The 10,941-nt window shown below is 43.1% G+C and overlaps 1 protein-coding gene across 1 annotated transcript; it reads left to right on the top strand.

Moving 5' to 3' along the window:
* Nucleotides 1-1,408: 1,408 nt before the first annotated feature.
* On the top strand, nucleotides 1,409-10,131 carry LOC104025277 (very long chain fatty acid elongase 4). Its single transcript, XM_075727637.1, has 7 exons — nucleotides 1,409-1,469; nucleotides 3,237-3,424; nucleotides 4,524-4,604; nucleotides 5,514-5,573; nucleotides 7,019-7,133; nucleotides 7,936-8,063; nucleotides 9,961-10,131. The coding sequence occupies exons 1-7, from the start codon at nucleotides 1,412-1,414 to the stop codon at nucleotides 10,129-10,131; spliced, it is 801 nt and encodes a 266-aa protein (XP_075583752.1). The 5' UTR covers nucleotides 1,409-1,411.
* Nucleotides 10,132-10,941: the final 810 nt, after the last annotated feature.

Below are 10,941 nucleotides of genomic sequence, written 5' to 3'. Positions count from 1 at the left end.
GCCAAAACCAGCACAGATGCATATGAGACGTGCTTGTGCTGAGGGTCTCAGGGTATGTGTCAGAGAAACACACCAAAAAGGGGGTTGACTGCAATGATTAATTGCAGGAGAGAAATATGTGCAAGTATGCTTCTGTCACCGACACGGTGCTGTGTGTGCAACTGCATGTCAGGCTTTGAGGTCTGCAGACAGGGAGATACAGGTATAGCCATGTTTTGTTGCTTGTTACGTTCACCAGAGTAAATCTGTATACAATTGGGATACAGCAAAGCCTTGTTAATTTTAACAGGTTTTGGCCAGTTGTGCAAAGTCAAAGCTACAACTGGTAAACAGTGCCAGGCATGCTCTATGCATTTTTAGTTTCAGCAGAACTATTTGGTCTGGGTATTAAGAAGCTCTTTATATTCATAAGGGTCCTTAAAACACATTTATACCAGTATAAGAGATGGTATGGTATATTAGGCTAGAGTTTTCCCTGCCATGTAATGCACAAGCTACTATTCTTGCTGCAGGGACCCAGTGAGCACAGGAGAGTAGGGGACAGGTCCAAAGGAGGTGTGGGGACTCTTATGCTTAGCTGTCTGTGAGAAGTCAAAGAAGAAAATGTGCTTTTCTTAATACCAGGAGGAGATGGAACTAGGAGGAAGCTAGCCCTGTGTATTTGCTTATGGAGAGAACTAGGTCAGATAACACAAGCTGTTGAAAGTAACTGTAGTGAAGTGTTTTCTAGGTGAACTTCCAAATGCCATTGAAAATGTCTCCCTACTAAAGGAGAGGAAGGAAGCAGAGGAGCATCATATTCTATATGAGTATTCTACTTTAATATACTCTGTTATAGAATATATACAAGATAAAGCAAAACAAACTTAACGTATAAGCTGGGCCTCAGAAAGTGAAATACCCAACATAGCTCAGTTAACATCTCTGGAGTTGCAGCAGTACTGAATTAATCCCAGTCTGCCTGCTAACATTGTGAATCTCCAAGAATGCCTGCAGAAGAATGCAGTTATGCCACCTGGTGTGTGTCCTTGCATAGACAATGTCCTGCTTTAGAAAAAATAGCATGATTGATTTCCCAACGTGGTACACAGAGCTCCTGGCTCTGGTATTTCACATGCAGCTACTCAGAGTGTTTCTACAGGTGAAACTTCAACAAAACATTGAAGTCTGGAAATAGAAGTTAAATAGCTAATCATTACAGGGGGGTTCTCTTCCTTCCTTTTTTAAAAATGACTCTAATCCTGGTCCAATATTTCAATTTCTGCAGAGAGAAAACTATTTTATTTTCATTAGCTGCGGTCCTGAGCTTTTGTCTAAGGAGCCTCCATATTCAGGACTCAGTCAAGGCTAGGATAAATGCGGTTAATTTGATCCTGGGGATGCTAATTTTAATTTCTTTCCAGAACTTGTGATGGCTTCAACTTGGCAGAAAACTCAGGAATTCTACAACTGGGTCCTTGAAAGTGGAGGTAGGTAGGGATGCTGGCTTAAATAGGATTTTCCACATAAACAGCATGATCATGAAGAACAAACCTAGAAGCAACATGATCCACATATAAGCCCACATTTTTTTCACTAGGCAGATTTTCACTTTTCCTTCTGTGTGATCACAAACTTCCCTTAAGTCTTGAAATGTATCTCAGGGACACTCCAGCAGGATCACAGTAAATAATGAAGGGATGGGGGGTTTCCTCTGCCCATAGTAAGGAACTCTCAGCAGCTTTCTGTTCAATGTACAATGGGCTCTGACAGGATGATGAGCAAATATGTGCTCAGGATTGCCTGTGAAGTCTGGAATATTAAAGAAAGTGAATTTTTTAAAATGCATATTTGTGTGTCATGGGAAAGCTTAGTAGACTAAAGAGTTAATACAGTGAGGTTTAAACTCTTTGTGATGCCAGTAAAACCTATTACCAAATAAAATAGTGACAGAGAGCACTCCTCGGTATTTGAGATTGACATTTTGCAGTTAGGAGACTTCAGATCTTCAATAGCTAGAGGTTCTGCAGGTCTAGTTTGGCCCCACAGGGCTCTGTTGGATCCCTGGAGTTAAATGTGAGGAAAAGACACAAAATGGCATGAAGGTGGAATGGGAGGCCTGCATGGTGGCTCTGATAGGGGAGATGTGGGGCATAGTGCTCAGGCTGTAAATGTTTCAGGACTTGAATTTCAGAAAAGAGTCTAAATTGGGATTCAGGACTTCTGACAGCCTGTTAAATCCAGAGGTGGAATATCAAAGAACTCTTGACAGAGCCCATAACAGGACTAGTAAAGAACTGGGAGGATTAGAGGGGATGGGGATTAAGAGAGTCGTGTGGACAGGTGTGTCATTTTAAAAAAAATACCCTGAGCCAAGGACTAAAATTCAATACAGGACTTCTGCAAGGATCCTGGAGCTAGACTAGTGAGAGGAGTCTGAGGCTTGGGACTAGCAGGTCAGGAAGCAAAGAGAGATGCTGAGGGAGTTTAGCAGAGCAGTGACCACATTGCGAATGGGAGACAAAAGCATGAATGGGAACTGGGAGGTTTTTACAGATATAATGTATCCTGCACTTCTGTGGGTCAGGAATGAGGCATGATTAGGAGGAGATGGCATGACAGAAAATCTGCTGCGCTTCCCTTTGCTGTAGGACTGAAGAGCAATTTTAGCAGGGAGAAGAGTTCTGTCATTTTCCAGTGAAATGGCATGCTTTTAAAAGAGTCCACCCTATGAGTAGATATAAAAATGAAGGGTTGGAGAATTTCAGATGTCCTGAGCATTGTGGGGCAGGAAGGAAATTGCATCAGTGATTGAAACAATTTTATTATTTAGCTGTAAAGTTTTACACTCCCGAAGAGCCAGGAACTGTCTGGTTTGTTCTGTGCATCCCTGCTGCATGTATCTTGAACTACTTCTTTTGCCCGTGTGTGGGACAGTCTTGCAGCCTGTGATGAGGAGTCCCACTCATGACAGGAAAGGTCTGTTCACTACTGTGCTGCAGAGGGATGGTGCTCGGCAGAGCAGTCTTCTGAGTACCACAGTCCCAACCCAAATGGAGTGCTAAAGTCTTTTAGCATAGTCTGGCACATGGAGGTCCAGGGTAGGAGAAGAACTGTGGTACTGCTTTGTACACAAGATAACAATTTTCTTTTTGCCAGAGAGCATGCCACAAAGAGCATGCTAAAGGGAAGTAATTAAATATGTCTGCCATACAGTGTATACGATGTGCCAGCTTTGGCTGTGTTTTGCTTTTCAGATCCAAGGACAGATCCGTGGCCCTTGGTCCACTCTCCACTTCCAGTCACACTCCTCTTTGCCTTTTACCTCTTTGTCGTGGCACTGGGGCCCTTCTACATGCGTAAGCGGAAACTGCTGAAGCTGCGAGGCCTGCTGATTGCCTACAATCTTGCCATGATGACATTATCAAGCTACATGTTTTACGAGGTGAGGAGACATGATTGGCCCCTCCTGCGTAAGCATCCGGGAAGTGTTTGAAAGCCAGAGCCATTTCAACAGCTTTTGTTGATGGACTCTAAGGAAGGGAGTGGGAGCCAACTTGGACATGTCTACGTTTTGCCACAAGAGGAGCAGTATTGCCCTGTTGAAAGCGTTATTTCCAAAGCATACCTCATCTCCTTCCATTTCTCAATCTTCCTCTCATTCATAAAATTAACATTGAAAAGTCCCTGAATGAACGAGTTGAAAGTTGAGATCTCCCCAGTAGACACAGAGAGTACGGAGATGTGGAACCTTCTCATTTCATCTCAGGTCTGGCTGGTGAGGGACCCATCTCTGAGAATGAGAACTGCTTTTCTAGACTTATGCAGTCCTCTCCAAGAGTGCCAAGCACACTGCAGCTTCCTGCTGGCAAGAGTAATGATGACATTGTTTTCTGCTTGTTCTCAATGCATATGATAAGCCTTTCTACAAGCCTTGCCCTAGTTTATGTAGGCCACTGAAAACTCTTCAAGTGAACATGGCCAAATAGGTTTGAAAAACATTTTGGTGTTGAGAAATTTGCCCTTTTAGTTTATAACACAATTGTTACATTTACTTAAAGCAAGTTGCAATTTTTTTTGGCAAATACTACTCGATCTGAGGACAAGTATGAAAATTGCTTGCCTGTGCTTGGTTGTTCAGTTATACTGGTTATTTGGTCCAGTTTTTGGCTTTCCAATTATAGGCAAATGCAACCAGCCAAAACAAAACAGTATGGGATCTTTGCAAAGGATAATGGTGTATTTTCAGAGAGATTCTGAAGCATAGAATTCACTATTCCTGCCGAAGCATTTTTGAGCACTCAAGTGATTACATAAAGAGTTACAAAATATGCCCAGACCAAATTTTCTTTTTCAGATTCCAACAAAGATGTGAAGTACTTTGTTTCAGGTTTTTACTATTTGCTCAGCTGTATAAATTACATGGATTTTCTGTCAGCGAGTACAAGATTGAGACCTTATTACCTCAGCATTAGTATGTACATCTTTTTAGAGCAGATGGCATTGAACAGAAAATGGATTCTATTGCTTTTCTTTTGTTTCAGTTTCTGGTAACTTCAATCTTGGCTAACTACAGCTACTTGTGCCAGCCAGTGGATTACAGACGAAGTGAACTAGGAATGAGGGTACAGTTCTATACAAAGCTTGCCTTAGGCTCTGCTCCTCCTGTGGGTATGCAGATTGTTTTGCTCATAAATAGCAATCTGCATGCCTAAGAAAGCTTTTACTCCAGTTTGTTGCTTGTAAATCTATCTCACTAAATTGTCTGCTTCAACAGTTGCACTTTGCTTTAGTTGTCTATAAATTAATCATCTCAGTCAACATAGCCATTTAAGTTCCCTCTTTGATCACTAGAGCGAGGGTGATCCTACAATCTGAAGATAGATGTCTAGTATAGATATTGCAAATTACCTCTGAAATATATGTGACTCTTTCCATTGATTATATAAGGATTCTGGGTGATCACTATCAACGAGAAAACCAATTTTTATATCCTCAGCTTTGCATGACATAAATCTTACTCAACATTTCTTTTAGCAGAGGAATTTGGCTAAAACTATTCCTTGTCGGGTCATCACGGGGCGGGGCTGGGTCCCATCAGCTTTCCAAAATGCTGCATGAGTTTTTTTCAGTTTGAATTCAGAACTATTATGCTTTGCTTCCAGATACAACCAGGCTTTGAACAGACGCAAGTATGGTTGTTAGCTTTCCAGTTTTTCAGATATTGCCATCAGGCTAGAAACAGTTTCTGAGCAGCTCACCCTTGCCTTATCAATGAGCAAGCAACTTAGTAAACCAGTCATCTAGCCAGCCAAAACAACCCTGAATGCCTTTCCTCCCCCTAGACCAACAGAAAAAAAAAAAGAAAAAAAAAAAGAAAAAGCAACAGCCATAAAAGAGCCCTTTAGTTTTTGCCCTTTGCTGTTGATCCCAGGTGGGCAGCATTCACATAGTGCATAGTTGAAAATCTCAGGCAGTGAGACTGAGCAGTGATTTTGCTTTGAGGTCTAACAGCGTTTCCTTGTGCTGCCCAGCAGATGGCAAGAGTGTGTTGGTGGTTCTTCTTCTCCAAAGTCATCGAGCTGCTTGACACGGTAAGGAGGGCTCAGCTCGGCTCCATAGCGGGACTGGTGCTGTACATAAATCACTCCCTTGTCAGAATGGGGCAGGGTGCCAAAAGCTAATGTCCTCGGCTGATCCTGTATTGATTTGGTTGATGCTTTTCAGTAAATTCTGTTTTCATGTGTTCTGCTCTGCCTGTTTGTCGGATAAGGCTGACACTGTTAAAGAGGGCTCAGCTTTAGCATTCTGGTTTTTGACAGTGTTTGGCCTGCAAGAGTCCAGAATTGCCACTGGGTATTATGCTACTAGGCTTCCTCAAAAGCTCCTTTCCAGAAGAAAAGAATCACTGCTGTCCAGTTTGCCTGTCTCTGTCCCAGTGGCTGCACACGTTCACTCCCCAGCACCCTTCCTGCGGGCAGGCATTCCCTCCTAACCACAGTGCTAGGGGAGAAGCTTTAACTGTAGCTATTTCCAGACGGTCCCCCAAAATCTTAGCTACCAGTTGATTAAGGCTGCCAGACGGGATCTGCCATTGCTCTGGCTGGCTGGATAATAATGGTTAGATGGGCAGTAAAGAAACTGTAAATGTACAAGTACGTGTCCTGGTATTTTTGCTGCCACAGATTATCCCAAAGTTGTGGGTTAAAGGTTTGTGTCCCATATGAAGTTGAAAGTTCACCTGAAAACAGTACCATTTCATAGCTTGTGTTCAGGTCTCCTCCTATATTATAAATAGTTGACTGAACTAACAAGGGAATCCCATCTCTCCGCCTGGTCAGCAGGAGTAAGCTGTATCCTAACCTGTCTAAGACTTCACAGTCAAGTGCTCTTTGGGGGATAAGCTGACAACACACTGTCTGAAAAGTGAATCAGCATGTGGAGCCCTCCTAGGCCTATTGCCAGTGTGTTGACTAATTTTCTCAAGGTTTTCATCAGCAACAAAAGCAGCTTTTTGACAGTCCTGAGTCCCTGAAAAGCAGATTCACTTTTTGTGTATGTGTGTGCGCAAGTGCACGCTGAAATACAGTGGTCTGACACATATTCATCTGCCAAAATCATTCTCTTACTAAAGCAAATTCCAGAAGGATTTGGGCATTCAACACACCACTTTTTCTGTGGATCGTTCTCTGGTACCAGTAAACATCTAACCTATGTCCTGAAAAGAATCACACCCAAGCAGCTGCAAATTATATGGAAGCTCAGTCAAAGACTCAGATGTGTCCCCTTTGGACCTTGGGACCTGAATCCAAAGGTAAAAATAGTTGGAGCTCTATGGAAGCTCTACCCTCCAGTTCTTCCCCATTCCATATAACATAAGATCTATCACACGTGTTGATTTTCACCAGTTTTTATCCACAGCAGAGGAAATGGGTTTGGGAGATTCAGAGTCATAATTAACTATTCTTGCCACTTTTAGTGTAAAATCTTTTGTCTAAACACATCAACGCAAGATTTTCTTTTCTCTGGCTTCTTTCAGGTTTTCTTTATTCTGCGCAAGAAACAAGAGCAGGTGACTTTTCTGCATGTGTACCATCATGGCTCTATGCTTTTCAACTGGTGGACAGGGGTCAAATATGTGCCTGGAGGACAAGGTACGCTTCTGTAGACACCTTGTGTTTCAGTTTTTCTTGTGCTGTGGAGATAACATAAACAGTGCAGATGGGCTGACTGGCAGGTAGGAAGCTCACCTATTTCCAAAGGTGTGAAAAACCTGTGCATTTCAGTTGATACCATCTGCTCAGCTCTTTGGGTTATTTACACTGCTATATTCACTGCCTCATCCAAAACAAGAATGTGCCAGTCATTCCTTGTCCAAACAGAAACAATAACATACTATACAAGGTCTATTTATCTCTCCACCCAGACCAGCGCTCTCTCGGTCCCCATTCAGCTGGGCCTGGTGCAGCACCCCAGGTTCTGGCTCTCCTGGTCTGACTGGGTCCAGCCTAGTCCTCACTCCCTGTCTGGTCTGTATCCAGACTGCTTCTCCTTTTTGCTCCACCAAAGAGAAGTATCTGAAGCTGACACAGAGTACTAGACCACTATCGGTAGGCCCTATACAAGATGCTGGGGTTATTCTTTTTGGGGAAGCCATTTTGGCTACCTGGCTTTGACACCAGAATGGTATGAAACGCTTAGATCAGAAGAACAAGAATTCTCTCCTCTGCCTTTGAAGCTTTTCTCTGTCTCTGAACTCTAGATATGGGATGGATATATGCTGAAAGGAGAAGGGAGAATATGACATGCTTCCTAGGTGGAGTCTGGATTGAAGGTTCATGCATAGGGGTGATATGATGTATTTTGAAAGCATCATCAAGGTGGCTGTGAGCTCATCAGAGGGTTAATCTTGAATGATTTGTGTGTCTCGTTCATCCTGACTTATTTACTCCTCAGCATTCTTTATTGGGATGCTAAACTCCTTTGTACACATCTTCATGTACGGCTATTATGCCCTGGCCAGCCTGGGACCACAGATGCACCGTTACCTATGGTGGAAGCGTTACCTCACCATCATGCAGCTGGTAATTAGTTCCGTGTGTTCATCTCTGCACTTCCTTGTGTTGGGTGTGATGGCCCCTGCTATCTGTCTCTGTCCCCTCACTGGCTCAAGTCTTTCTGTTTGTTGCCTATGGAAGTCACCATGTCCTTAGGTGTCCTATGAGAGGTGAACTGATGGGTGACCTGCTCTGAATGGTACTCAGAAAACTAGCAACAGGCCTTCAGTGACGATATCAACTAATAAGCCCCCACCTTTGTAATGGGAAGGAGGGAGAAAAATTAAAATTACACTTCTCCTTTTTCTGTTGTATATGACAGCCTTTTACCCTCTGAAGCCCTGAAAACAGCTTGATTTTGGGAGGTGTGGGGTGGTAACTCAGGAAACCTTTGGATTCTTGCTAGGGCAGGAGATTCAGCAGCCTTCACTGTTTCTTCAAAAAGGAAGAGTATGTCTAACTGCAGGCAAACAGAGGCAAGTTAAAGAAAAATATGTGAGTTTTACTCTTTCTGTAGAGAATCCCTTTAGATTTTCTTTCCCTCATCTCTGAAGAAGTGACAAATCCTGACAACCCTATGGTTTTTCAGATAGAGCATAAAAGCAATGTTCCAGACAAGGACAATGATTATAGTTAAGCATGTGGGACAGTTAATTCCACACAAAGAGAAGTTATGCAAACAAAAAGTATGCAGTTACCAAAGAAGAGAAGGAAGAGCTAGGGTAGGTGTAAAATACTGGTGCACTGAAGGCTTGTCCAGAATTCTTATTTACCCTCAATGACAAAAGCAGAACAAGAAAGTATTGCATGAAATGAAAAGATATTTGTAATGCAAAATATAGCACAGGAAAACAGTTTTTATTTAACATACTTTCAGCAGGTAGAACTCATTGCTTCAGGATATTGAGACAGGTGACTTAGTAAAATAAGTACTGCGTCCAGCTCTAGAGTGCTCAGCTCAGGAAAGACATGGACCTTTTGGAGTGTGTCCAGAGGAGGGCCACAAAAATGATCAGAGGGATGGAACACCTCTCCTGTGAAGAAAGGCTTAGAGAGTTGGGATTGTTCAGCCTGGAGAAGAGAAGGCTCTGGGGAGACCTTATTGTGGCCTTTCAGTACTTAAAGGGGGCTGATAAGAAAGATGGGGACAAACTTTTTAGTAGGGCCTGTTGTGATAGGACAAAGGGTGATGGTTTTAAAATAAAAGAGGGTAGATTTAGACTAGATATAAAGAAGAAATTTTTTACCATGAGGGTGGTGAAACACTGGAACAGGTTGCCCAGAGAGGTGGTAGATGCCCCATCCCTGGAAACATTCAAGGTCAGGCTGGACGGGGCTCTGGGCAACCTAATCTAGTTAAAGATGTCCCTGCTCACTGCAGGGGGGTTGGGCTAGATGTCCTTTAAAGGTCCCTTCCAACCCAAGCCATTCTATGATTCTATGAAAATATAAAAACAGATTCATGTTTAAATGAGTAAAAGTAGCATCTGTAGTTCTTTACTGTAAGCTAAAATACAAATCAAAATCATTACGGGTATAATAATGTGATTACCATCGGGGAAGAGAAGGAGTGTCCCACCTTTAGTTTCCATATTCCAAGATCTTAGTAACTGGCCAGTGGCAGAGAAGTGGCATAAGGGCAGTGATCTGCTCCTAGGTGGGAGAGGCTGGATTCCAAACCTGCTTCCTGCAGCAGTGGGCAAGCCACACTGGGGGACATGTGACACCCTTCCATGTTGGGAAAACACTGTTGGGCTTGAAAGGCAAGTTTTTCAGGTGTGTCAGGAGAGGCAAACAGGTGGTCCTCTGGGTTGAGGACACTACTAATATGTTGTGATACTCTTTATGGTGGACCAAATGGTCAGTTGCAGTATGTCACATGTAGGATCCCTAATCTGGCTGCTTCTTTTTCCCCCTCGTCCAGTGCCAGTTTGTAGCCATTGCTGCACATTCTTCCTACAACCTCTTCACAGAATGCCCATTCCCTGATGGCTTCAACACTGCAGTCTTCCTCTACATTATCAGCCTCATTGCTCTCTTCCTACACTTCTACTATCGGACCTACAGTAGGCGGAAGCAGGAGAAGCTAATTTAAAGAAAATCAAAGAGGAGAGTGAGCACAGTCTGATGAACTTTCACACTCTCTGCTGCTTCTAACATGATTGCATGAAGAAAAGGTATTTGGGGAGTGTGTGCGGGGCTCGTGTGCAGACTCACAGTTGCCTTCAAATATCTCAAGTTATGAATTAAAAAGGAATGACATAAATTCAGGGATCAAGGTATCGAGGAGCACATGTAATTGAAACTGATGCAAAACCAAGCCAAGTACTCATCAACATAGCAGCCTTTGTGAAATTAGCACCGGAAGATCTCCTCCTTCCCTTCTGTTCGCTCAGTTCGCAAGGTCTAGCATCCAACCATGACTCCTTGGCTCATTTCTTAGTCTATAGAGGGTTTCTTAGCATTCGTAAGGCTAGCTTATCTTACCATTCTAGATCAGGCAGCATCAGGTGCCTCCAGCCTTGAAAGCAGTGTCCAGGTAACAGCAGCAGCCAGGAACTCACCGGGACTGCAGGATGAAGTTAGCTGTACACTGCATCCCAACCTTTCCTATGAAGGAAGCTCCTACTAGGACTGGGGTGAATTACAGCTATATGGCCCTAATGGTTTAACTTCATATTAGCATAAGCATGAAGGAAACTGGTCCTTACGTTGTTCAACTGGACAGGTGCCTCTGTTCCTTCACTGTTCTCAAGCTAAAGAAGGCATTATTAGCACTTTCATCCTAAGTAAGAAACTAATGCAGTAAGAATCTTCACTTTCTGGAATGCTTATTTGCCTTTGGTTGCTCTCATACCATAGAGAACTTTTAATGCATGAAGACTGCTTGGCATTGCTTCTTATA

The sequence above is a fragment of the Pelecanus crispus genome, chromosome 1, assembly GCF_030463565.1.
Source record: "Pelecanus crispus isolate bPelCri1 chromosome 1, bPelCri1.pri, whole genome shotgun sequence".
Lineage (NCBI taxonomy): Eukaryota > Metazoa > Chordata > Aves > Pelecaniformes > Pelecanidae > Pelecanus > Pelecanus crispus.
Note: the sequence above shows the minus strand (reverse complement) of the source record. Positions and strands in the feature narration are given on the sequence as shown.